Source organism: Harpia harpyja, chromosome 10, assembly GCF_026419915.1.
Source record: "Harpia harpyja isolate bHarHar1 chromosome 10, bHarHar1 primary haplotype, whole genome shotgun sequence".
Lineage (NCBI taxonomy): Eukaryota > Metazoa > Chordata > Aves > Accipitriformes > Accipitridae > Harpia > Harpia harpyja.
In genome coordinates, this window is record NC_068949.1 from 37181594 (window position 1) to 37209495 (window position 27902).

General features: G+C 46.5%; 1 protein-coding gene across 2 annotated transcripts; it reads left to right on the forward strand.

Annotated features, from left to right (window-relative positions):
- Positions 1–72: 72 nt before the first annotated feature.
- Positions 73–27464, forward strand: VWA2 (von Willebrand factor A domain containing 2). 2 transcript variants are annotated; one of them, XM_052800049.1, is made up of 14 exons: positions 73–140; positions 5388–5446; positions 6091–6165; positions 8213–8346; positions 10607–10716; positions 16407–16601; positions 16971–17101; positions 17805–17937; positions 19688–19743; positions 20623–20730; positions 21649–22230; positions 22551–23102; positions 26247–26369; positions 27122–27464. In XM_052800049.1, exons 2-14 carry the CDS (start codon positions 5398–5400, stop codon positions 27253–27255), a joined length of 2382 nt encoding a protein of 793 aa, XP_052656009.1. In that variant the 5' UTR covers positions 73–140; positions 5388–5397; the 3' UTR covers positions 27256–27464. The 2 variants fall into 2 exon arrangements, with proteins under 2 accessions (XP_052656009.1, XP_052656008.1); XM_052800048.1 differs by lacking the exons at positions 73–140; positions 5388–5446 and adding an exon at positions 5240–5319.
- The last annotated feature ends 438 nt before the right edge of the window (positions 27465–27902 follow it).

Sequence of the window (27902 nt, forward strand, 5' to 3'; positions counted from 1 at the left end):
TTTAGGAAGGGCCCATGGACCACTGTTCTAAGAACACATGCAGGTAACAGCTTGTATGTATTTGCAGGGTGATGCCATGGAGAAAATTATCAGGCTGTGGCTTGTTCCTGGGGCTTGCAGAGATGCAGCAGGAGGATAAGGTGTGAACTGGAGTTTGTTTTTTAAAAGGGGCTGGGTATGAGATGATCAGGAACATCTTGGCGTCATGTGTGCTGAGATGAGGATAGATTACCTCACGTTCTGAGAGCTAAATTGAATACCAGAGATGGCAAAAAAGGATTTTTCCCCTCTCCCTCCAGCCTCTGCTGTAGGTAATCACTGCAACTGACTGGCTTGGAAAGGTAGAATTTCTCCTCTTCTGCAGTATGGGGTGAATGGGGAAGGCAGATGAGAATTTTGTTTCCTCAAGAGGGAGGTTTGTCATAGCAATCTTTAAGTCCTTATTTCTGCTTTTGGTACTATGAGGCTTGTCCTAAGCCATCTAGCAGGTGCCTGTGCTTGAGGCCTGGCATTGTTAGCAACCGGCTTGATGCTCTTTGGCCAGTGGTTTGCTGCTGCTGCAGACAGCAAGCACCCCTTGTAGCACTGCTGAGGACACTTGCAGGGGAGGCTCTCAGGACAGTGATACCACCAAGTGAAATAACAGAGGTTTTTTGTCTTGTAAGATGAGGTGACAAACCTAAGGTCTTCCTGTCCCTCTGGGAAGCTTTTGGACAAAGGCATCTGTGTGGTATGGTGGTATATCTAAGGAATAAAGCAGAGAGATGTTGTCTTGCTGGTATGCACAAGAAAGCTGCCTGGCGCAAGGAGCATGATCCTCACCCACCTCATTCTTTGGGAACCATTCACACCTACTCATGGTGTAGGTAGATCAGTAGTTGATCCACCTCAGGTGTGGATGTTTCTGGCTGGTACAAGGCAATGCAGGTCAGGCCCTGAGCCAGGCACCCAGCTGTAGCCTTCCTAGATTTGCACAGCTGAGGGCAGAGGGGCAACAGGGGACAATTACAGTAATTACACCGGAACCCATAGCCTCGAATTAGTAGTTCTTGGCAGGGTATGTGACCAAGTTATCTGCATTCTTTTGTAACCTCAATATAAGTATATTGTTTGCATATTTATTTTCTTATGCTGCCATTGGTTTGTCCTAAGACACCAAGTTCCTGCAGATCACTGTACCACTTCTCTCAGCCGCTCTGTAAAATGTTTCTTCCCAGCATCCGCACTAGCTGCCTGCTGCTGCGAGCAAGTGCTGAGTGCTTGCAATGCTGAGGCAGGCTCTGGCTCCCTTGGGTGGTCTTGCATGTGGCATCCAGCAAAAGATAAAAAAGATGAGGCATTCATGGAGACACTCCCGCTGCTCTAGCCACAGGCAGTGTCAGTAGCATGAGTGCTTTTGTCAGAACAAACTACACAATAAGTTTAGCACAAGCTCTTGGGTCAGAAAAGTGTCTTTTATTCCATAACTTGTGGGTCATACAGGACCTGATCTGCAGTATGTCAATTTTGACGGTACCCCATGTGAGCAGTGCTGCAAGATCAAGGTCTCTTTATATACAGGAGCCTTTATTGCACAGGGAAAAAGAGCCTGTCAAAACTGTGCCTTGCTGCAGAACCAGCGGGGTTGAATAAACAAGCTGGTTTTGCAGAACACCTTATGGAATTTTAATCTTGTTTATCACTTGGAGAAAAATATTGCCAAAAGTTTTAGACTGAAATTTGTGATGTTTGTTTTGAAGAGAAGTTAAACGTTTCCCTGGCGTCTTCCTCCTCCCCCCTTCAGTTTTGGCTCCTACCGTTACCTGCCCCCAGCCGGGGCAGTGCCGGTGGCTGGGCAGAGGGGACTCCTGGAGTTCCCAGTAGAGGTGGCCCACTGCCTCCAAACCTGGGCAAGAAGAAAAAAGTAACATTTACTTATGGAAAACAGGCTGAGGGAGACTGAAAGAGGGGGCAGCAAAACTGGCCTCCTCTCTTCCCTCCCTACGCTTAAACGTCAGACAAGCCCCTAGCAGGGACACCCCTCAGCAAGCTGATGCCACGTCCTCCTCAGCAGACAGCGCAGCGCTGAAGGGAACCACAGAGTTACAACTGCAGTGATGGGGTCACTTGGCTTGTTAAAAATATGCTTTAATGAATATGCAGCATAATCTTTTCTGCTTTCTCCCCTACTGTTAAATAAAAGGGGGACAGTTTGAAAAATGAGCTGGAAATGCCTTTTGTTGCAAGCCAGGTCTCTGAGATGAGAAGAAGTGGTAATTAATTAAAGCAGCCGACTGGCACTTTTAAGTATCTTCTACTTGTCCCAGTACAAGAGTAACATTTGCCCCAAAGTAGTGTACGTGATATTAACTGTTGTGGTAACAGTCTGTAAAAATGGGGTGTGTTCGTATGGGTGTACGCAGGATAGCATCTCATGGTGGTGTTTCGTGCCAGGCAAGTTTGGCAAGGTACATGACATCAGCTGCAAGCCTTTCCCCTTCTTACAGAGACACCAGCCCACAGTATTTTTTGGATCCCTTCTCAGCCAGGTGCTTGCCCTGTTGTAGGCACAGCTGTGCTGTCAGACCTGGTTCCACATCCATGGTGGCCAGTGGTGTTGGGTTCACTGTGTTTTCAGATCACAGTTTGGTTCTGTCTCATTAGTAAGAATAAGTAAGCTCAGATATTTTGCAGATGGTGAGGGACATGTTGGGAAGATACTTGTCAAGAAGAGCTTTTCCCCCCTCTGCCTCTCTCTCCCCTCTCTTGTCTCCTCCAAATAAGGTACACGTGGTTACACTCTTACTTAGCTTTGCATAAATTATCATCATGTTTGTGTGGCCAAGTGAGAATCTGGGTGCAAACAATATGAGTTTTGACTGAGTGAGGTTAAAAAAAAAAAAAGATTATTTCTGACTCAGTACTAATGCAGACGTTTTTGAAATTCCCTTTCCTAATGGCCAGGAAGATAAAATGAAAAGGTCCTTCACTCACCACCCCATCCCCCAGCAAAGCTGCTGTCTAAAGTTCCTAGGCTGCTGCTAATCGTGGGCTGATGCTGATGAGCAGTGGGTGAGGATGAAGCTTTCTTTTAATTTCTGCTGCTGAGAGTCTAGCTGTGCTGAAAGGCAAAGAATTCATCCTGTGAATTAGTTGATTTAAGTCCAAGATAAGACCCAAGTTGTAGAAACATCTCGACCTGTCAATGTTTTGTATGAAAACAACCTGAAATCTAACCCTGCCTGTCACATCTGGTTGCAAGCAGAGGCTTGTCCTCCTTTGGGTGTTGTGTGCTCTGGAATTAGCTCCTAGAAAGAATATCCTCAGGGCATGGCAAAAGGATGACCTTACCTCCGTGGCATGTGCCAGGGCTTGAAGCTACTGAGGGACACAAGGGCTTCCTTGATGAGGTCATGTTTTGTGTTTACCTCCCTTTACTTAAGCAAGCTTGTGATCTGTTAATTTGGCAGTGGCAGTCTGGTGGGGGTGTTGGGAGGATGCATTGAAGGGTGATGCTTGTAAAGTACCTGGAGCTGGGTAAAGAATTGCAAGACACAGAGTGTTCTTGTGTCTATAATCCCTAATGACGCTTCCTTAATCCCCTCTTCATTATGGACCCATGCAGGTAACTGAGCATGGCCTGCCACAGGTACCTTGCCTTGTCTGACGCGAGGGGTGTAAAGTCCAGGCAGCTGCATGGGCTTAATGGGCCCCTGCTCTGAGCAAATGGGTCTGGGATGGGTGCTAGAGGTTCCCCTGGCAGAGGGAAGGGTGGGAGACTGATGCTTTAGTACAAGACAAGCCCATCACTTCAGGTGTCTCACCCGCTCCTAAAGAGAAAAGCTTGCCCAGAGGAGAAGTTTCTGTTGCTTAAAGCTTGGCTTGTGTCCTGGGGTTTAAAGTTTTATGTGTCCCTGGGAGTACAGCCGTGTTTTGATAGGGTCTTCCCACCTATGGAAACACAGGGGGTGCTGGCACCCAGTCTCAAAAATTGGGGAAACTGAGAAAGCGAGACACCAGCACTGAACATTAAGTCCAAGGCCAAACAATAAGACAGAGAGGAACCACCTCTTGGCTCCTTCCTCTGATTAAAAATGTTCCTTCCTGCAGGAGCTAATATACAGAGATGTGTCTGAGGGCGATAGCAGTCCAAGGTTGGACTGGGACAGGCAGCGTGGGGGCCCCATGGGGCACCCTGGGAAGCTGTTTCCCGACTCCTGCTGCCCTGACTTGTAAGGTTTGCCAGATTACGCTTGCAAAGAATTGGCACCTGGAGTGATGGGAATGGGCCTGTTTTGGCAATTTCGCTAACAAGCATCAGTTCTTCCTGGCTGCTTATTAAATATATCATTTGCTGCAGAGACAAGTCTTTCCTGAGCAAAAGCCCTCTCTATTTTCATGGAAAAACAATTGGTTAATAGAGCTGGTTTTCAAGAAGTGCACTTATTTGTCTTTAACTACGTGAAGAAAGTCTGCTTTTGCAATGAGAGAGGCAGAGACCCAGCGTGAATCTGGTCAAATTTGCTCTAGTGAGTGCACTCAGTGCTTTTAATCTGGAGAAAAAATAAATATACGTGTTTTAAATACAAGGCCATGGCCTCTGCCAGACATGCTTGGTCTAAATCTGGGTGTGCTTGAAAGCATTACTGAAGTCCAGCTACAATGTGATGGCAGTCTTGCTGATTTTAAAGGAAAAATGAGCAGAAAATTGACTTTGCTGGACAGTTATACATAAAAACGTCTCCCCAGAAAGCCAGTCCTCGGAAAATGTAAGGCATGGAAGAGCCCGTGGTTGAGTGTTGTTGAAGACCAGCGATGAGGATGGGCAGCAGCGCTGGCCGAGGCAGGCCCCGCGGGACAGGTCCCTCTCTGCTGTGGTCCACGGCAGGGACGTCTCCACCAGAGCCCCCAGCGATGGTGGGGTTGGGGGGACACGGCTCTGCCCTGTGCTCGATGAACCCCCGGAGTTTGGCTCTCCACTGGCTGCCGAAGGGTGGTGGGGGCCCTGGCGGGACTTGGCTTTGAGAGGGAGATGCAGTGGAGAGGAAGGAGGTGGACGGAGGAGAGTAGAGGTCCAGGTGGCCATGGAGGGAAGGAGAGGAGGGGAGGCTGGGCAATCCTTCCCTCCCCTGCGAAGCCTGCTCTCTCCGGTTTTGGTAGGAAAGGAGTTGAGTATGTAGGGAGACTTTCTTTTCTATCATTCCCTCGTTTTCACGTTTTTTTTCCTTCTATCTGTTTCCCACCCTTCTCCCCAGGGTAGGAGTTGCTTTTGTCCCTCAGACCAAATGTTTCTGAACTCTTCACATCAGACAACCAGTGAGGAGAGATTATCAGCTGCAGGTAAAGAAACCAGCTTTAGGAATTGGATTAATATTCTTCTTTTTTTTCTTCTTTTTTTCCTCTTTCAGATTTGTCACCATGAGCCTCTTGTCGTTTGTGTCCATCTGCATTTTCCTGCTTCCACAAAGTACGTTTCAAGTTGTCGTTTTGCATCAGCGTTTTCTGTCTCAGATGCTTCCCTGTCTCTGGCTGGAGTTCTTCGATCCCAGGAACAAGAGCTGAATCAGTGCCTCTCCAGGAGATTTACAGATAAACCTCTGAAACATAGTTTCATGTAGAAGGGGAGAAAATAATACCCGGGGAAACAGCTTTTCTGAGAGTCTAAACACATGTGACTGATATGTATGTGAAGTGTCTAATAGATATGGGAAAAGCTGATGTTACTATGATATTAAAAGTTCATAAATTTTTCCAGTGCAATTATTTGGTGTCTCCAGTGCTTATGACTGTAATTTTTGGAGCCTAAGCCTAGCCTAGCCTCTTGTTCCCATGCTGCATCCCTGCATGTGGTGAGCAGAGGGACTGTCCTCCCATGTGCTGGAGTCAGGTCCCTGGCATTTTTCGTGCTCTCTGTGTCCCTGCTAGAAGGAATTTCCTCCTATAGATGATACGCTGCTGTGCTGTGTCAACAAATTATTTTTTGCGAGTGTGAAATCTACACAGCAAAACAGCATTTTTGCTGCTATAGATTAAAGCCTGTGTGTAATTTTTTTTTTTTTTTTTAAAGGCAGTTTCTGGTGTTGATGCGTGATTATCTGTTTGATCCCACAGTTTTGCTGGCGTTGAGTGTACAAGAAATCCATGCTGACCAGGAGATGATTGGCAAGATCTCAGCTGCTGGCCAGTGTAAGTTTGTTTTTTAAAGCAAGTCGTCTACTTTCTGAATTCCTTCTTTCTTTGTTTTTCTCAGTTTGGTTTTTTTTTAATTTATATTTTTGTTTACTGGACCCCATTCAGTACGTGAAGTCCCCAGCAATGCTCTGGCAAGCACAGCAATGTGGCTGCTTCTGCCCTAGCCCGGCTTTTCCCCTCATTGGTTTTTAGCTCTTCTGGGATGCCGACCTACTCTGCTTTTCCTAAATTGTGTATTTGCCAACCAGCTGGTGTTTCTGTCAGTTCCTTCAGAGCATGTTTCAAGCAATCCTGATTTAAGGAGCCGTGTTTAATTACAGACTTGATTTGCGATCAGACCTCTCATGTGGCTGATTCGTTCAAGCTGTAAAGCCAGCACCAGCCATGATGTGGTGAGTAGGGATGACTGGGCTCCGGTTGGCCAGCAGACTGTTCCCCTAAAGATGCCTTGACGACGTACATGCAGTCAGTTACTTATAAACTGTATCACGCATTCTCCTGCTAGCCATTATTTTCTATTGTCTGCATGTCAAGTGATAAATTACATTTTTTTCCTATGCCAGGCCTGCCCTCCAGCCCCATCCCATAGCACCACGTGTTCAGCTCAGACTTTTCATCCTGATATGCTGTATTTGGATGTTTCTCACTGATGCACATCACCAAGAGCCCTTTGGTGGGCTGCAGACATCCAGCTTATGAGTCTCTGTAAGAGCTGCATTGCTGCAGCTGCAACACAGAGATCCCCGTTCCTTGTAGCGCTGAACTCCAGAGCAACCTGAAGACCATTTCTCTGTGCTGAGCCCATACTGGGATAGGGGCACAGGAGTTTTCTCTGTGCATGCTTGGGCAGGCAGCTGGGGTCAGTGACTGTGGGCGAGTACCCGGGTTGTTGCATCTCCACATTCATATGGTCTGTGAGGGCAAGGCTGACAAGTTGGGATGGCACTGGCAGAGAGGCTGTGCTCCAGTTCGTCCCCAATACAGTGCTCCAGGGCAAGGCTGGTTGCCCTATTAGAAAACCCAGTGACCCAAAAGGGAATGCTTTACAACTTTCAATCCCTCATAATCTGGTAGTAGAAAACCCTGTTTATAAATACAGGGGTTTGCTAGCAGGACTGATTTGGAAAAAAGTAGTGATAATAAAATGATGATGATGATAATGGGGATAGAGAAAGGGCATGGGTCAAAAGGGCTCTTAAAAGGTTGGTGTGCTTGCTGCCTGTATTGAGCTTCTGGATTCATTTTCCCTTGAAGTTGGTTCTGGTAAATGCTGCAGAGGTGACTTTAAAATTTCTGTGTAAATGCTTTGAAAATGTCTCTTCAGAGTCTGCAGACTACCTTTTTTTTTTTTTTTTAATTTTTGTCAGTGAAATTATGGGTTTCCACTGCAGTGTAAGCATCTCGGAAACTTGTACTTGGGAGCAGTCATGTTCATGCAGGCAGAGGTGATGCAAGGACACATCTCTGAAGGTGGGATAAAAAGGCAGATTTTTGTGAAAAGTCTTTCTGTCAGAGCCTTGGAGCTGTTTGGAGAGTTTGTGTTTAGAAAAATAAGAGCGTGTCTTGAAAAATGTGCTGCAGACGAAACACATCTGGCTCTGCGGGACTCTGTTCGCTTTGCAAACGCCTCCCGGATTCATGTCCGTGCCTTGGGCTGGGAGAGGCTGCAGGTTCTGCCAGGCACGGCCGCCTCTCCCCACTGCTCACCCCTCCGTGTCCTCGCTGGGAGAGTAGCTCTCTCTGCGGTTAATGATATCTCTTTATTGGCTCATGGAGTTGTTGCTCCCATGCTTTCACTGAACTGCCAAATCCAGGCTGGGGACCTGAAATCTAAGGTGAAAGTCTTGCAGGCTGTGAGGGCTGAACTGGCACTGCTGCAGGCCAGAGCAGGAGTGCATGTGGGCTTTGGGCTGTGAACACTGAGCTGCCCTGGTCTGTCCTCAGCAAGTCCATTTGTCTAGATTTTCTGCTCTTGGCTGTCTGCTTCCAGAGATTGAGACTAATAAAGTGCGGTTTCACAGCGTGTATCTTTTTCTCCTAGTGATGCAGTGCTCTGCTTCGTTAGATGTCCTTTTCCTCTTGGACGGTTCCTACAGCATTGGCAAAGGAAGCTTTGAAAGGTCTAAGCACTTTGCAGGCAAGCTCTGTGATGCCTTGGACATCCATCCAGACAGGGTGAGTGTCAGGAATGTCTCATTTTAGTTGCAAGCAGGTTGGTGATGTGTGGAAAGGCCAGTGATAACGTGCTGAGTGAAATGGCAAAATTCAGCCTAGCAGCTACCATGGGGTCACAGTATCTATTCAGAAAGATGCAGTGGAGGTTTGCAAAGCAGTGGGGTTGGAGGATACTTCTTGATTCTTCACAGATTTTAAGCGGTTCCATTTGGTCTTGAGAAAAGACACAACCTGTCAGGTTAAAGATTATGATTTGGGTTTTTTTTACCAATTTTTATTTTGGTTTGTATGCTCATAGATTAAAATAGTTGGATCTTTTTGTTGTTTTTCCCTGGTAAGTTGCAGAATTAGTCTCTGGGAAGTTAATCACCATTCTGTACAGAGGTAAGTGATACAGTCTGCTTGCTCTGCTTCTCCTAGAAGGTGTCTGTTGCAAAATAAGCCAAAAGGGCAGAAGGGAAGGAGTTCATTGCAAGGCACTAGCTATATACTGAGGCGTTTGGGGATCTGTAAGCTGCTGTAGATCTCCAAGATATCACCACGCTCTCCATCTGCTAGTGGTGCAGTGCGCTTAATGCTGGTACTCACCAGAGAGCACAGAACTGGCCAGCTGGAGTCCACGCAGCTGGTATTTACAGATACCTAGTATAAAACACACTACAATAAAGGGACAGGTGTGGCTATGCCAAGTTCTTGTCCACTCCTATTCTGGACCTTGGCTCAAATCAAAGTCTAATTTTGGGTGCCATGTGTCTGCAAGGAGTGAGGGGAGCTGTGCTACTGTAGCCACAGTCTGGGCTCCCTCAGGTCTTACCTGCTCCTGGAGCCATCCTTGAGGCACCTCTGGCCCCGAACGACACATCCCGGGGTTCGTCTGAGGGGATTTCAAGCCAGACCCAGCTGCAGTTCCAGCTGCGCATCCAGTCCCACATCACGCTCTCCTAGCCAGGGGGCCTTGGAGCAGGCTGGGATGGTTGCTGTGCTTGATTGCCTGCCAGAGCCTTTCCAAATAAATGTCAGGTCTTTGGGAAGGTTGTGGCAGGGACGCAAGGTCTCTGTGTAGCAGGAAGAGGAACCTGAGGCAGGACAGAGAGTGGGTCTGGGCTGCTGCTGTGGCTTTGAGGACTCCTGGTCCATGTCTGATTCTCCAGAGAGGTCTGGGAGCAAAGGAACAGAGGCAGGTCTTGTGTTTGCTCCTGGTTCCCACAGCAGGGATGCTTAGAGGCTCCTGAAAACCTCCTCCAGGTCAACCACGACCACTGTTCCAGGCCCTAAATTCGAAAGCTGCTGCTCTGCCCCTGTTGCAGGGTCCTTTGGAAGCTGAAATCACCATTCCTCTCCATCATTTTCTCATCTAAGAAATCTTTCACCCTTCAGATCTCGGCTTACAGCCACACAGCACAGGAAGCTTTCCGCAGCCTGGGCAGTGACGGTAAGGAGTCACAGTGTGTGTGCAAGGCTTTGAGAGGTGTGCTAGGTGGCTCAGGTTAAATGGGCATCCCCTTTTCGTCGCTCATACTAAATTGACTGAAAGTAGAGACTTGCATCTAGGAACCAACTGCAATGTAGGCTTATGCAAAAGAATTTGAACATTTAATATTTGCAGATTTGGTGGGCTGGTTTGTTTTTTTTTAAAATACTATTCTTCCCCTAGTCTTCCTCTTAATCCTCACATAGACTGGATTGAAAATCAGTAGCCTTTTCACCTTCGAAGCTGTCACATTCCATAAGACTTCTTGTATGACTTCAGTGAAATATTCTGGATGTATTGCCCAATACAGACAATTTAGTCTGTTTGCATTTTCAAGCATTTTCAACTATAGAAAATGGTTTTAGAGGAGGTAGTGGAAAAATAATTGGTTTGTGTTGCCTACTGTGCTTAATGCCAGAGGGAGCTGCTTTTAGTAATGGAAAGATTGCCTGCACAGGGTATAAATGGCTTGGTATAAAAGGTGTTATTTATAAACTTACTGTCCTTGAGGCTACTAGCTGCTCTGAATGGATAAATATAGATCTTGAGCTGCCTGTAACTGCAGCAGAGGCTCCCATTGTTTGCAGATGAACTTTTTTGCCTTGTTTATAGCCTGTATAGGTAATGCTGTGGTTTGTGCTCTTTTTTGAAGTTCATTTAGAGTGCCAGTGGCTCAACACGGAAAACAGAGTTTGTCTCGATACAATTTAGTCTTCCCAAATCTGTAAATTGATCAAAAGACTAAAACTCTGACAGGCCCCTTTCATAATCTTTAACCTTTTCTTTTAGGTCCGCGTGGGAATGATACAGTTTAGCTCAACTCCCCATCTTGAATTCCCACTGGATTCGTATCTAACCAAACAAGAAGTGAAAGAGAGAATCAAGAGGATTGTGTTCAGGTCAGCTTATTTTACAGCTCTTGTCTTTTTCTGGGCTATGAATGATCTCTGGACTGAGAGGTTTTTTAGGTCCAGACATCTTCGCCTCTGCTGTGCATACACCAACATGTCACCCCCAGGGAGGGGGGTGGACGAACACTGTCTGTGGTCCATAATCCACAGTCTGCTAAAAACATGCAACCTGGTCTGTCTTTGTCAGTGAAAGTTGATAGGGGAGAAAGTTGTCAGTGTCCCACTATAATGTGGTAAATAGGGGAGAGTTTTCCCTGACCCTTCTGGCAGGCTTTTCTGGCCATTTGTGCCAGGTGGTGGGTTAAATCCTTCCAGGGAAGAGCAAGTGTGGCATTCCCACATGGCTGCGAAAAGGCAGGACATTCTGCATCTTCATTTTTTGGTGGTTACAGTGTACTTTGTCCTATGAGGTAGTGATGAATTGCTGGTCCCTAGATATCTGTGCATGTGTGTCTGCTGAATTCAAGAGGAGGATCAGGCTTTCAGACAGAAACCTTTTTTATTCCTGAATGTTAAGACTTGGATGTCTTCCCACGACCTCAGGAAATGGAGCCAGAAGCCCAAAGAAGCACTCAAAATCCAAACTTTTCATCTCGGAGAAATACATTTAGATCTACAAAGGATCCGACAACCACCCCAAAATAACACTTGTTTTGATGATAGATGAGATACTAGTATGGCCTGCAGGTATCTACTCTTTCTTTAGGTGATCTGCATTAGGACTAAAGGTTAGCTCAACGTTTCTCATGAATGTCTGCTGCTCTCGGCATGCTGTACATATTGCAAGCAAATGTGATCACTTTTGACTTGTTCAAGCAAGATCAATTGCCTGAGTTTTGTTGTATTGCTTTTGATAAGTTTATCAAATCAAGAAAAACCTCTCATGTAAAGTTACAGGAAAAACTTGCCAGAAAACAAGATACACTCCTCCTCTCTGGCTGTTGCTTGAAAGTCTGTGGGAGCCGAGAAAGTGAAGCAGTGTTTGGTGTCTGGCACTGAAATTCTTTGATGACAACACATGGATGCTGACAGATCAAACAGAAGTAATGACCTTGTGCTTGGCCGTTTCATCTAGTTTAAATGAAAAGCTGACATTTCCAAGTAGATAAAATAGTTACAAATGGATTCCAGTTGGCTTCTGAAAAAACTTGGTGTTTAACATCTTGGTTGAGAGGCTCCTTGATGTGCTTCTGATGAGCCTTTGGCCAGCGAGGCATTTCCGGACTTCAGCCCTGTGCTCCAGGCACGGAGCTGAGAGCACTTGGAAGGAGGCAGCACCAGACTGAAGTGAAGCTTTTGTGATTTATTTGGAGACTGTGATCTCTTTCTGTGAATCCCACCTAAATAGCTTTTGAATTCGTTGGCCAATTTCAACCAAATTTGGCGGTAATCTCAGAAGCTACATTTCTTATTAATTTCTTTTGTACAAGTCAATGGCTGGTTGCAGGAGAGAAACCTGCTTAGTGCTGTTCCTGAGGAAAGGCAGCAGGTAAAGTCCAGATCTCCTTCAGCTTCAGAAAATCCTTACTGGAGTAATGCCTTAAACACACATCTGCTGTGTCAAAAAATGGTGAACCTCAAAATGCAAATTGATAAGAAACTGAATTTAATGAGCTTTGGTGCAGAGACTCTTTATTAACTTTTTCTAATACTCAGGGCTCACGTGGGCACAGCTTACTGGGTTCATCAAGATTTAGTCATCAGACTGACTATGCACAATATATTTTCCCTCATGCACAGCACTTTTCACTGAAGCATCTGACATCTGCTGACATCTGGTCAGGAAAAGGCAGATTTGGACATGCTATGAACACACAGTCATTGAGTATGTTTTGAAATGGTGGAGTGCAGAGGAGGAAGTACCTAAAGAAAGAAGTTCAAAGCAAAAAGGCCTGGCAGGTACTGAATTAAAAAGTTTCTGTGAAAATCAGAGAGTAGATGGAAAATAATGACTTTGGGCATGATCAAATGCTTTTCTAGAACAAGCAAATCAGGAATCAGGTACTAAAGCAAAGGATGGATGTTCAGAAAGTAAATGGGGTATGTTTGTGTCAACGCAGCCGAAGGAGAACATGATGCCTCTAAGAAAGGAGTAACACTTGTGGTTTGTTTCCCTTTGCTTGCTCTGGATGGCAATAAAAGCAGCCCTAAAAGGCAATCAAAGGAAGTGATTTGTAGCACAGCTCCTTGGAAGAATTAGAAGACAGCTGGAAATGTATTCTCTGATCTAGTGGCTTAATTATCAACAGGTCTGGATCATGTTCCCGGTGAGCTGGGCTCTCCCTGGTATCAAATGTCCAGTTGGGGACGGCACATTACAGACCTCTCGCATTGTGCAGATGGAGAACTACCACGAAAGGAAAAGGGAGAGTTATGTCCATGCAGGATTTACCCCTTTGAGATAAGCAAATGTTTAGCCCTCCAACAACAACAAGAGATAATGTGTTGTAGGCAGGGATCAAAGCTGGCGACAACAGCTGAAGAATTTGCAGTGTAGGTTGCCCAGGGGACAAAAGGCTTTTGTCCAGTGTGTTGTGTTGTAGCAAGGTCTTAGCCTGGTGATGACTGGGTGGGGAACGTAGGTGGTTGATGTGAAGCTAGAGTTGGTTGTGTTAGGTGGCCAGCAGCAGGGGCCGGTGTGCCTGGGTAGGCTAAGTCTCTGAGTGTGGGAGGCAGATAGGGAGTTGGGGCAGCTGGAGCTGATTTCACCCAGCCACCTTGGGATCCAGCTGCACAGTCCACCAAACCTCACCCTGCGAGACAGAGGTGAGAACATCTCCTACCTTGTCTCCAAGGTCTCTCATAGGTTACCCATGGCTTTTACTTAAATAGAACTTCAGTGTTTGGCTCACGGTGTAGTCATTCCTGCCTCAGCCTGACAGAGATAATGATTTTATATATAGTTTTGATGACATTTCGTGGTTCACAGAACATGGAGCCCACTCTTGAGTAGGCATCTCTAACAGTCATTTAAAGTTAAGTGTTGAAAGCAGAGGAGTACAGTCCCTGCCCCACAGAGCTCACTAGCAAGAAATAACAACTAGAGTAAATGTGCAGCCCATAAAAATACCCACACCTTGTCCTTCCCCTCCTAGACCTCTCTGTATGTATAGCACTCCCCTTTTTTTCCCTTCTGCTTTATTTTCAGCACCCTCTGCAATGAGGGGCTCCTTCCCAGTTCACATCCAGTATGCCATCACCAAAGAGACCCTAGCACTGTGAAGACACTGGCCATAACCCAGGGCAATCAGGCTCTTAGGTTGAGGAGGCATCCAGCAGTCAGCAAATCTTATTCTTTAATAATCTCACAAGAAATGAGTCTCAGGATTTCTAAGGCATCTTTGACTAAAGCTGTTCTGGCAAGCTGTAGCTTTTTTTCTACTAATATGGCATTCAAGGTTGCTTTTCCTTGGGAGTTACTGCATAGCTGCAAGGCCTGATGTCTGCCATTCCCTAATGCTTAGCAGCAGCCCATTTTACCTGCCGATTTATGTCACCATTGGCATGTGTCACCGCTGGAATGTGCTCCCTTTGGCATCTGAGGCAGGGTGTGGGTTTAGTACTTTGCTACTGAGAGGATTGCTGAGTATTGAACTAATCGCTTTCTGCCTCAGAAACATTCCCTTCTCCAGGGCAGAATTCAAGGGCTGCCAAAATACAGAGGTGGCTGGTTCCTTGCGCTACCAGAAACTACTTTTGCGGGGCCAGGCAAGAGGGAGTAGATGTTTTTTGGGGGAAGGACCCAGGATCAGCACTCAAATCTGCCTCTCTCATATTTGTCCACGATGACACTTAGTTTTCATTCCTTCGGAGGTCAGCTTGCGCACCCCTCCGTCCTGCTCCCCAGGCCGACTTCTCATCAGGAGCATCCCATCAGTCAGCTCTTTGGAGCGGATGGATATGTGCGGGTTTTCAGATGGGATCATCTGACGCTTTTACAAGTCTGGCCCTTCATCTTGTGATATCCCATTCATTCGTAAGCAAAAGATGGCAGGACTGTCTTCATCCCACTCTTTGAGTTACATGTATTGTAAGAAATTTTTGACAGGAGAGACCCCCAGGCAAGCTCCATGATGGCACAAACCCCAGCCCCAAGGGCTCCCAGGCCCTGCCAGGACTTCAGGACACTACTGCAGTGCAGGCAGTATGAGGAATAAGGCAGCTTTGGCATCTGAGCCACAAATGAGCTGAGGCGGATAACTTGTGCCACATTTTAAATGGCCTTGTGCTGCTTCCAGGTGATCCTGTCTCCAAAATGAGAAGTGACGGGTACAGCTTGTGTGAACGTCAGTGGCTGGTGCACCTTCTCTATCATACCAGTGCTGCTGGCAAGCAACATAGCAGATGAAAGTATTGCTTTTAACTGAGTTTAGCATGGGTTTAGACAATGGGAGCACCAGGTGGCTTTTCTTAATGTTTACTTTACTCATGTAAAAGGTACGGGTGAAACCCTGAAGAAAGCGTGCCTTGTGTTCAGTCCTTCTGAGTTTCCAGGGATACACTAAGAAGCTTTCAGCATTTGTATTTTCAGGAGCTTTACTACAGGATGGACAAATGACTTTTTGTAGAAAATCGGATTAACCTGCAGATCAACCAGGTAGAAAAAGGCAAGGACTCTCTGCACACTGTTGGACTGCAGACTCTCAGTTACAAGCTGAGACGCACGGCTCCCTGCCTCAGCTCTTGGTCTAAGAATGGCAGAAGGTCCCATGGAGGGAAAGGGATGATACATGACAAAAATTTATAGCACGTTTATGCGTCAAGAGAAGGGAAACCACTTTTAGGGCAACCAAGTTGGTGAGGGGCCTGGAGCATAAGTCTTATGAGGAGCGGCTGAGGGAGCTGGGGCTGTTTAGTCTAGAGAAGAGGAGGCTGAGGGGAGACCTTATCGCTCTACAACTACCTGAAGGAGGGTTGTAGTGAGGTGGGTGCTGGTCTCTTCTGTCAGGTGGCTGGAGATAGGACAAGAGGAAATGGCCTCAAGTTGAGGCAAGGGAGATTTAGGTTAGATATTAGGAAAAATTTTTTTACTGAGAGGGTTGTCAGACATTGGAATAGGCTGCCCAGGGAAGTGGTTGAGTCACCATCCCTGGAGGTATTCAAAAAGCGAGTGGACAGGGTACTCCATAACATGGTTTAGTAGGCATGGATGATGGTTGGACTCGATGATCTTGAAGATCTTTTCCAACCTAAATGATTCTATGATTCTATGAAATGCTGGTCTTTGTTCATTTTGCCCACTTGTACTGTGTTTCTGACTGGAATACAAGAGGTTGTTGTAAAACAGCTTTTCCACGGAACTCTTAAAGAAGGGACTGCAATTTTCAGATGGAAAAACAGAAGCAGTTGAGACATTTGTTGAAGCTGGAAATAAAACTCAAATATCCAAGAGCTCTGGTTCCTGCTCTAATTGCAGAAACACTCTGCTGTGCGTTAGAAGTCTTCTGGAGACCACTCTGGGTTGGAGGGAGGTAAGTGTGAGTAGATGGGACCTATGGATAGAAAGATGACAAGAATGACAGGACTAGACATCTCTGTGGATGTGTTGTGTGGCAACAGGCAGAAATATGCTAAGTTCCCCGTTAACAGAGGGTGGAAATTTGAAAATCAAATGGTAAATTCAATAGCAGGAGAAGGTCTGATTTCTGCTTTTCTGGTTTTCTCTCCCTTCTTTCTAGAGGTGGGAGCACAGAGACAGGTCAGGCTCTGAAGTACATTCTCCGCAAGGGATTCCCTGGTGGCAGAAACTCGAGCGTCCCTGAAGTCCTGATCATCATTTCGGATGGAAAGTCCCAGGGCAGTACCGCAATGCCTGCAATGCAGGTGAAGGAGAGACACATCACAGTTTTTGCAGCGGGAATCAAGTTTCCAAGGTAGGAAACTTTCCACGGAGTGGGAAATGGAGGCCCAGCTAGGCAAATGGCAAGTCCTAGTGAGTGAGGGATGGTCTTGTGCTAGATATGAGTTTTGGAAAGAGAAAAGGGGAATTTGTGGCATAACACAGGCATGGAGGAAACACTAATTTGGTGGCTGGTGTAGAAGGAGGACCAGAGTTGGTGAAGGAGGCTCTTCCACTGAGTAGAGGTATGCTACTGCCTGAGACTAAACACACCAGGATCTTGAAAACTGTTTGAAGGGTGTCATGGTTTTGCATCAGCTCTCTCATTTGCTGCGCAGGGTGTGTTTTGATACTCAGTTCTTTGGGGTTGACTAAGCGGTTGAACCCCTGCCTTGCTCGGCAGGTGGGAGGAGCTGCACGTGCTGGCTAGTGAGCCCACTGAGCAGCACGTGCTCTTTGCTGGAGATGCCGACGATGCTGCCAACGGCCTGTACAGCACCCTCACCGGCTCTGTCTGCAGTGCCACCGCTCCAGGTAACCCCCGTCCTGGCTCCACCTTCATGCCCATGCTTTGAGCTTGGACCGTGTCACTGAGTGAGAAAGGTGAGGCAGTGTCAGAAAGCGTACAGGGGAATTAGCAGGAGTTGCACTTTGAAGTAAGCTGCTGCTAGTGCCCAGACTGGATGGCATGCTTGCCAGCTACCTCTCCAAATATCTCCAAGCTGCAGGATCCTAAATCTTTCTGTGCCTCAGTTCACCTCTGAAAATGGGAATAATGGTCCTTGTTCATGTCGTGGGGGATAGAGGGATCAACACAGTTGTGTTAAATCTTCTAATGGACTTGGCTGTGTGTTAAGGGGGAGGCCACCAGGGGCTTGCAAGAGATAGAAAAGATAGAACTAGAGTTGTCCAGAGGTAGCAGAAAATCAAGTACATGAACGATGAAGGCACCAGAGGGGCTGAAAAGTTGTCACTGAACCCTGAACTCAGCAGTGCAAGTTCTATAGCAAAGCAAAGGAGGATGAATAGTGAGCACCCCAGAAAGTGGGGTAGGTTGGTGAGCTTGTTGACAAAAAATTTCTCTTCTGGGGTCTCATGGAGGGTCTCTGAAGTACTGTCTGGTCTGCTGTTGGCAGGTAGTTGAGGAAGACTAACCCATTCCAGAATGGTGCTCCACTCCCACAGACTTTGTACTTTCAGGCAATTGATCCTAGTTTGCATTTGTTCTTTGCTACAGGCTGCAAAGTTGAATCCCACCCTTGTGAACGCAGGACCCTGGAGACTGTGAAAGAGCTAGCTGGAAACTATATGTGTTGGAAAGGCTCAAAGCAGCCAAATGCAGTGCGTGTGTCACTGTGCCCTTTCTACAGGTAAGTTGGACACCTGCATCTCTAAAAGTGTGTGGGGCTGAGAGAAGATGAGAGACACGGTAATGAGGCTTTTATCTGACCTTGACTCTTTACTGGGATGAAGATCCTTCAGAAGACTGATACAAACATAGCCTCTAGACCTAGCAGGAGGCTCTCCCTGCTCTGACCATTGGCTGATCTGAGAAGCAAAGGATAGGAGGAGGAGCTGAGACAAAGAAGCAGAAGATGATTAGACCAAGAGCACCATAAATACTATAAATGGAACTGGGATTAGTTTCCTACCTGTTGAACAGAGATGCTTTGAAGTTTACACCTGTGTACCAGCTCTGTGCTGCAGAGGGTTTCTAGGTTTGGCTCCCTGTGTTGGTGCTAGTTCTGTTTTTGCCACTCAGGCTTGCTTTCTTTTAGAGAAGCCCCTTTTCCTTTTTTTCCTTTGCTTGGCTGCCCTGGGGGGCTTAGGAAGGACTTTTCTATGGCGAGGCTTCAGTGACTGGCAGAAAGTACCCCCAAGTCGTAGTGCAGCAGTGCCAAAACTAGGATGCACACAAAGAGCTGCCTTGTCAGGTCAATGGCATTGAATTGCATGAGGGAAATGTCCTCTTGCTCAGGGAGAGGACGCTGGAGCTGGAAACCCATAAAGCTTGTCAGGTCCATCAAATAATATTGTCACTGCAGTCAGTACAGTGGGAGAAATGCTTTAAAAATGAGCTGTGAAGGGCAAGGCAGTTTCATGCTCTTTGCTGATAAAAATAGCCGAGTGAAAGTGGTGTCATACAGAAATTGGTAGGGGGCATTGTTTTTCCTTTGAAGAGATGCTTCATGTGTTTGTTTTAATACCAGGCATTCAGATTAATGTTTGAAAATCACCCCAGATCTGGACTGTGCCTTGATGGCCTGCTGCATAGATATAATGGGAATGATTGTATGGATAATTTCAGACATGTCCTAATGTCTGTGAGTGTTTCCAGATACTTGTACCTCAGAGCCAACATGGGAAAGCAGAGCAGCTTGTGGCTTGCTTGTGGCATCCCCAAAGTGATGGATTTGGCCACAGTTGCTGCAAGTTTGAGCAGCCCTAATGCAGAGCACTGGAAAAATCAGTGGCATAGTAAAGCTGCAGGTATTAGAGAAATAGAAACCTCATTAACAGGGATGAAAAAATGCAGAAATCATCTCACTGTCAGGAACCAATGTTATCTGCCACCTTACGTGTGGCAAATATACACCTCTGCTCTAGGGTTTGGTGTTTTTTTTTCATGTCACTTTAGGGCAGGGAAATGAGGGAGGAAGTTGAAAAATCCCACTGGCAGGCACAGCTGAGGGCTGAGGATTTCTTCCCAGTCTAAACCTTGGTTGTCCACTAGTTACAGCTGGATAAGTTACATGCTAGAATTAATATTGAATAAGAAATTCTCACTGCTGTAGAATTTTCTTTTCATTCCGATTTAGAGCAAAAAGTTTAACATCTCTTCTCTAGCAACTAAAAAAAATTTGTAGCCTTAAAAATACATCCATAATCTTTAAATGGAAAACGTTAAAGTAGAATTAAAAACGAAAAGAGTAGATTTGATGAAATGATGTTTTTTCTTTTGCCGCCCCACTCAGAATGGACATTTTCTTTTGAAATACTTGTTTTGAAAAATTGCGTTTTCAAAGGAAAATTTGTTCCATTGAAAACACAGTAAAGTCAGCCTTGAAGATACCTTGTTAATCTTTACATTCATGATAGGTTTTATTCTTCCTGTTTCAGATGGAAGAGAGTCTTGATAAAATACTCATCCAGATGCTTCCGAACTGTATGTCCAGGTAGGACTTAGCCTTTTTAAAAATTTGATTTACATAGCAGGAAAGGTAATAACTAAAGAATAAAAAGATGGGGTTTACTTTCACTTCTAAAAATTTTGTTCTGAGTGAGAGACTGTGATCCTTAACAAGAAGTTGATACTATGTTCAGGTTTTTTTTGTCTCAGGGGTATCCATGACCAGAGTTCTTTTGGATTAAAATATTTCCCCATCATTTCTCCTTCCATTTGAGGAGCCAGTTAATCCTCAGCTGCTCATGTTCTTGGGGCAGAGGCTTGCACTGCTTCCCGATGCCTGCGGGGAGTCACTGCTCTCCAGCTAGGGGAGTATGCAGTGAGATGCCTCCACTCATTCACTTGGTACCATGAACATCATCAGTTTAGCAGGGAAGCTGACACTTGCTGATTGCCAGCCTGGGTTTGTGACTGTGGAAGTAGCTATGGCCCTTCAGTTCTGCCCTTAACCCCACCTTTTGGCTGGTTCAGGTGACAGTGGCTTTATTTTCTTTGTCAGTACAACATTGTCTAAGCAGCAGGCCAGACTCTGATCCCTTCATTGCTGGTGTAAATCTGGCAGGGCTGCATGACCGTTAGCAATTCTGTATTTACACGAATGTAATTTCATTGACGTTATTCCAAAGCAAATGAACTGAGGTCACAGCCTGGTTTGCTTTCTTCACCACTGCCTGTTGGAGAGCCCTCCCAAAATGGAATTGCCATGGAGGTGAGGGTGCACGTGGCCCTGCATTAGTTCAAACTCCACAGCAAGAGGGGCAGCGGTGTGGCCTCTTTTCCACTAACGGCGATGCTCACACTGGCACAGGATGGGAAGGGGCAGGCTCCCTGCTGACTCCCTGTCTTTCCCTTCCCTGGTCCCGTTTAGACCCTTGTGACTCCCAGCCATGCCAGAACGGGGGCACGTGTGTCCCAGAGGGACTGGACAAATACCACTGCCTCTGCCCACTGGGGTACGGAGGAGACATCCACTGCGGTAGGTGTGAACCCGTGCTCTCCCTCCTCCTTTCTTGGCTGTGTCCTGCCTCTGTGGTGCCTGTTGCACAGCCATAGGGATGACTGGGCTTGGGCTGCAGCCTTTGGGCTTTTCTCTAGAAGACAGGCTGAGTTTTCTGTCATGCTGGTTATGACTGTGTCAGGCCCAGTGACTGAGTCTTGCTGCTTAGAAACCTTGTGGATATGGAGAGCACCAATACTGACAGTCTCACCCTGGTGTGGCTGCCTTTGTTTCTCAATGCAGGTGCCATGTGAGCAGCAGAATAGAGAAACTGGGAAAGACACGTAGGTATGTCTGTTGGTCTCCTCCCTGCACACATGGGCCCGTGAGGGACTCCTGATTTTGGGGGTTCAGTGTAGGAAACCCGAGAAGGTCCTGATCTTCAGAAAATGCTTTGTACTTACTTCCCCAAGAATCAAGGCTCCCACTTTAAAGTGTCTCAGGGTGTTACAGAAGAGGGTCTGGTGCTTGGACTCCCTCCTTTTGCCGATAAATGATATAGCATCATAGAATTGTATAGGTTGGAAAAGACCTTTAAGATCATCAAGTCCAACTGTAAACCTAGCGATATACTGAAACTCAGAGTGTTTTCCCCAGAGTACTAAGAGAGTGGAGTTGTCATTTCTAATTTGAAGTTTGCCATCCAAAAGTTCAGGAATCCCCCCAGACTCCCATAGATATTTCCTGTCTCTAAAGGCTTATGTGGCATCCAACCAAAATAAAGCACGCTTCTGGCACAGTTGTCCTCCAGCTCATGACATGTCTGGCAAACCATTTAGGTTACTGGACACGATGTTCCTTCTCCACACCACAGGGCTTCCAGCAGGCCCCAGCTGAGGTGCCTAGCATGCTTGTCTTGTTGTCCTGCAAATGACAAATTGCTGTCTCCCTTTTCAGCACCAAAGCTGAGCCTCGAGTGCGGTGTGGATCTCCTTTTCCTGATGGACAGCTCGGCAGGGGTCACGCTGGAAGGGTTCCTGCGCTACAAGGCGTTCCTCAAGAGGTTCCTCCAAGCAGTGATGGGCCAGGACTCGCCAATGAACGTGGGGGTGGCCCAGTACGATAATGATGTCAGGATACCCATTGAAGTGGGCCAGCACAAGGATGCATTCAGTCTCATGAAGCGCATTGATGCTTTGAATTTCAGTGGAGGAGGAACTCTGACAGGCAGAGCCCTGCAGTACATTGCACAGCATGGTTTTAGGAGCACCCCAGTCTTTGCAGACATGCAGGATGATCTCCCACGTGTGGTTGTCTTGCTCACTGACTCCAAGTCCCAGGATCCGGTGACAGAAGCCGCTAAGTACGCGAGGGACCGAGATCTCTTCTTGATCGGTGTAGGCAGCAGTTTCATGAGAGTAGAGCTGACCAAAGTGACTGGCAGTCCGAAGCAGACAATTGTCTACTCAGACCCCCAGGACCTGTTCAACAGGATCCCAGAGCTGCAGAGAAGAATCTGCAGTGTGGACAATCCTGAAGGTAAGGCTGTGATATGGGCATTGTGGGACGACTTTGTCAAGCCATGAGGAGTTCTTATGAACTCCACTGGGGAGGAGGGAAGGACAGAAGTATGACTGTGCTTGTTTTGTTTGTGTCAGTCACAGATCCAGGGACTAACCTTCCATCACTGCTTTTTATGATGGATCTCTCTTGGTGTGAAAGGGTCGTAGATCACCCTTCACAGTCAGTGATCAGCAGAGATGAATTTTTCCCACCATTCCCCCCCCCATGCTTTTTTTTGGTCAGAAAGGATTACATATATATTCTGAAAAATACTGTGTTTGCACTCTTCTATCCAGGCTGCCAGGCGCAGTCTCTTGATTTAGCATTTGCAGTGGATGCCTCATCTGGAGTTGGCCTGGAGAATTTTCTGCGGCTGAGGGGCTTTGTCAGGAGCAGCTGTTTGCATTTCAGCATCAACCGCGATGTCACCCAAATTGCCCTTGTGATCTATGGCAGCAAAGCTCACACTGTGTTCGCTTTGGACACCCACACAAGCAATTCAGCTGTCCTCCAAGCCATCGACCAGGTGCCTTTCCTTGGGGACTCGGCCTCTGCTGGCAGTGCCTTGCTGCATATTTATGGTGACGTGATGACAGTGCAGAAGGGAGCAAGACCTGGTGTCAACAAGGTGGTGGTGGTGCTCACAAACGGAGGCGGGATGGAGGATGCAGCTGCCCCAGCTCAGCAGCTGAGGCACAATGGCATCTTGGTGTTTGTGGTTGTCATTGGGGACGCGCGGAAGGACACGCTGCTGAGGGTTGCTGGGTCTCCCAACTACCTGGTCCACATCTCCTCCTATGAAGACCTGCAGTATTACCAAGACCTTATCACTGAAAGAATCTGTGAAGGTGAGAGAATGTCCCATCCTCATTCTTTATGCTGGTGCCACCAGCTGTTGTTATCGTAGGTTTTCTGATGCTTTACCAAGTAAGCTGGATACTATCTTTCACATTTTACAGAGGGGGAAACTATGGCATAGAGATCTGGTGACTGTCCAAAGCAATTCTATAGGAGTAGGAACCAACTTTCCTAAGATTCAGTCAAGTGGGTGAGATTGGGCTTAGCGTGACTGGCTCTTTCCAGCCCTGCCAGGTCTAGGTTCTGCCTTCCCTGAAAGAAAAAGAAGTTTACTCTTTTTCTGATGTTGCTTTAAACCTGTAGAATTTGCTGCGCATTACTGTACCCCCTGCAGCGTTGCTGGGGGGGCTTAATGGGACACGTTTCTGCAGCCAACAGTGTTGGTTCCCAAGTGAGGTCTCTGCTGTCTTGTTCAACAGGTTTGTGCCCAGCTGTTTGCAAAGTGGTGGGTCTGAAACCTTATTAATCCTGTTCCTCCTTAGTGTCCCGCTACTGAAGTTATCATGTAGGCTTTCAAGATTTTATTTGTATTGCACAAGATTTAATCCTAAAATCAGAATCTGCCCATTTTGAAGCCTGCAGACAGTTAAACTGAGGCCTTCAGACAACTTGTAATTAATTTTGTTTGCAGGACCAAATGCTTATCTCCAAAGTGGGAGGGAACACTTTTCAAATATTCATGTAAAAGCTCATGTTTGTGCAAAAGAAAAAAAAAAAAAGTGCACTTTCTTCAAAACTTTGAGTCCTGAGAGCCAGTCTCCAGCTGGGAAAAAATTGACCCTGATACCAAGTTTGAAACATTTGCATGCTGAGTGTGAGTGCTTGCGTTTGATGGAAGTCAGCTTTTCAGAAAGGATAGCAGCCCTGGTTTGCAGGCATTAGTGGTGGCGAAAGTTCTTCTATGCCATGCCTTGTTTCTCATTCAAAATAGTCCGAGTTTAACATCTAGCTATTTGCTTTTGTTATGTTTTAACCCATTTGTAAGATCAAATGAAGCAGTATGTTGAGTTTCAGCACAATCAAAGGTCCTTTTCATCTCTGGGCATGCCCGTGGCTCCTTCAGGGTTAGAAAGAACTACAGTGCCGTCTCTTTGGGGTGAGGAGCTGGTCTCCTGGCAGGCTCTGCAGACGGTTTCTACCTGGAGCTTTTCAATGTGCTCCTATTGCAGTGGTATTTTCAGCTGTGTTGTTATAAAAACAATCTACTGTACCATGAAATTGACTACAATGCCATGGATGAAGGGGAAGAGGCGGCAAGGTTCAATGAGTCAGGGTAATAACATATAATTTCCTGAGACTGAATTGCTGCTTTCATTTCATGTGCAGGTAATCACTGTTTGTAGTAGATGGGCTGAGACCAAGGGCGATGTAAAGATAAGCCTTTCATTCAGTCTTCTACTCCCAAGTCCAAGGCTCAATAACAGAATCATTGTCTGTGAAAGGACTTTAAAAAATTTATGACTCATGATACAAGTATTTGAGAAACAGACCCTGCCTCTGGACACCTGGAATATCATATTTATTCTGAGGCTCAGCTGAAAACAGACTTGAAAGGAACAATCCAGGGTCTAGGAGAAAAGATCCCAAGCATTAAATATGTGTGAATCTGATTAATGGAAATACAAGCTCTTGTGATCATCAAAGGGTATAATCCCTGAAGTGCAAGAAGCTTGTTTAAGTTGATACTGTGTTAACAGTAGGCTTGAGTTCAGAGAAACAGCATCTGGGCAGAATAGCATGATTCCCCCAAACAGGGACCGTGAGGTTATGCTGTGGAGCAGCCGTGGAGGAGGTGGTGGATGCATGGCATGTGGAGCAGAGCACTATGGAAAAGTTCTCTGGGGAGCAGCCAGCACCTCGAAGATGAGCGGTGTGTCCAAGAGATCCAGCTTTCATTGCCAGCAGCTCTACCAAACTACAATGAAAGTGGAAGTGGCCATCCCTGGGGATACACTGTCAGGCAGGACCCCATCTGAGATGTCCCATGATGAGAAAAATGGTGTTGAACCCAACTTGGCTCCATATAAAATCAACAGGAACTAAAGATTGAGATGTCTCAGATCTAGGATTTGACTGTCAAAAAACTGAATTTCAATGATAATTTTGCCAATCTTGGGTGTAGTTTGAGAGTTGATGTGCACATATCGTTATCTGTACAGGGAGAATGAGCACAATGTGTGGTAAGCTGTAGCAGCCGTCCTGATGGATAGGGGATAGAATTTATATTATTTCCTTCTCCCCCTTTTTCTACTCCCTCTGTGCTTTTTCTACCGCAGAGCAAAGGGCAAGGCTAGCAGCTCCAGACTCTACACCACGTAGTTGTTCAGCAGAGGAATTTCACGCCCTTACCAACACTGCATTGGTGTTGCCAGCAGACTGGAAGCAAATCCCTCTGGGATGCTGCTACTTAACCTAATGTATTCACAGCAAGGCAGCATGAAACACTGCCAGCCCTGCTGACAGCTGGGCTCTGCTGTGTTAAGAGGGTTGGGAAAGCTGTCACATACTGCGCAAGAACAGGGCTAATAACAGCTTGGGCTGTGGTTGCAGGGTTTTCTCTCAAACCTCCTACAAAAGAAGCCCAGAAATTTTTCCTGTGTTGTTTTCCATTCATGCCATTCCTGCTTCCTAGCTGACTTCTTGTCCTTGCTCCTCTCTGGTGGAAACTCAGGTCCTCTCCAGGCCAAAGGGGTTTAAACTCCAATGGTGTTTGGGGTTGTAAACTGCTTGGAGCAGGGCATGTGTCTTGCTCTGCACTGGGAGTGTCTGGATGTGGGGGGCTTAGAGGCGCTCATGTTTTCAGTGCACAGCTCTGAAGATGATCCATTTTGCTTTTCTTTGATATGCAGCCTAACATGATGCCACTCTTTTAAGCTTTATTATGAAAATTCTCCTCCAGATTAGAACATCTAGCAAAGCCGTTCTTCCTCTTGCCTAGGTTAAACACAGAGGAGTTTGTCCTCTGTGTCAAGACAGGGTTGTGAGCTTGCGCCCTCTGCCACGTTAATGTGGCTTTCCAACCCCATTAACCCTAGATGACATTTTTTGATGTCTGGAATATACAGTTGCTGTTATTTTCACAGCATTCCTGATGGATGTGCCTGAGCCTGCTGTTCTGTTTGTGTTTGTTGCAGAAGCAAAAAGCCCCGTGAACCTGTGCAAACCCAACCCGTGCATGAACCAGGGCATATGCATCCTCGGGCCTGGGAGCTACCGGTGCGAATGCCACGGCTGGGAAGGACCCCACTGTGAGAGCAGTAAGGATCAGCAGGTGGCAACCACTGCAGATGTCATCCATTCTGCCCAGCCCCTCTGAACGGATCCCACATCTCCACCTCTCCCTCCAGCAGATATGTGGCTGTAACTCTTGGACAGCTGTTTGGTGGCTGGGTCTTGGTGCTGGCATGGCCTTTGTCACATGGAAAGTGGAGAGGTTTGGGCTGCTGAGGGGAACAAGGGCTTCTCTCAAGAAGCTGTGCCCTGTTTTACATATTTACTAAGCGAGTTGACTGTGAGGGGACCCCAAGAAGGTGTAATAATTTTGGTAATCTTCCTCCACTCTGTTCTGTTCCTCTTTTCCCTCTGCCTTGCTAGAAGAAGCAAACCCTCTTTGACCCCTGGGGTGGAAAGCTCTGGCTCCCTTTTAATGGGAGGGAGCTATCTCTGTTGGAGTGTGACCCTCTATTGCTTTCAGCATTTCCCATGGTGCAAAAGCCTCCCCATTGCCTTCCTCCTCTTCAGCAGGGGAGCAATGGCCAGGAGGTTGTGAGCCTCTAGCTCCCTAGAGGTGGTCCTGTGCCCATGGTGAGAAGTTCTCAATTAAGTGTTTTTTCCCCCCTAGTATTGTGCTCTTTACCTGAGTCCAGGAGTTCTGACTTCTACCCCATGGCCTCTAATGTCTGTCAGCTAAGGCCAAGTGGATGCTTTTTGGGTCATAATGGACTGAGTGTGAACTTATGACTTGGTCCTAAAGCCCCTATCCCACATCTCTGTTTCTGTTCCGCAACAGGAGTTCTCTGGGGCAATTCTCCGAGGTCCCTGGTCCTTCCTCCGCACTCCCACGTGCAGCAGAGTTCAAGCGGTTTGCAGCACTTCTCCAGAGCCCCCTGGCACACCAAAAGACATGTGGATCAGAGACACTGACACAGATGTGCTGGGTGCTCCAGTTCTCTGTCCAGGAACGCTTACTGCCACTCGCAGGCACAATCCAGGAAGCCACCACTGTCCTTGACAGTGATTGAGTTGCTCCAGCACAGGGACTGTGCTGAAGCCATTCCCAGTTCCTGCATTGCACAAACTGGGCTTCCCAGTGCTCTCTTTCTTTTTTATTTGAAGTAAATATTTGTGTTTAAGTATTTATTACTGGCATTTTGCATTTCCTCATCCAGATTCTAGTGGTGTGTGATTATTTTTTTTAAACAGACTTCTTGAGAGATCTTTGAGTTAACCTAAAAATATGTAGAAGTCTGAACAATTCTGGAGCTCCTGCTGAAGTGGTATAACATAGATTACGCACTGGCAGCCAGGTGCTGGAGTGAATGGCTTGTTACATGCAGAAAGACAAGAGGAAGAGGAAGGAGAACTGATTACGAGCTTCTATTCTGTTTTGTAAGTTGTCCATGCCACTTTCTTCTCTGAATTTATTTGGAGTGATTGAATATGGTTTAGCTTCATAGACATTTGGTAGCCACCTATTTTTGATAAGGAGAGGTTTGAAAAGGATTGGTTTTGCAAGAGCATTTAATGATTTATCAACTCCAAATCAAAGCTGTGACAGTCAGTGTGTGTTG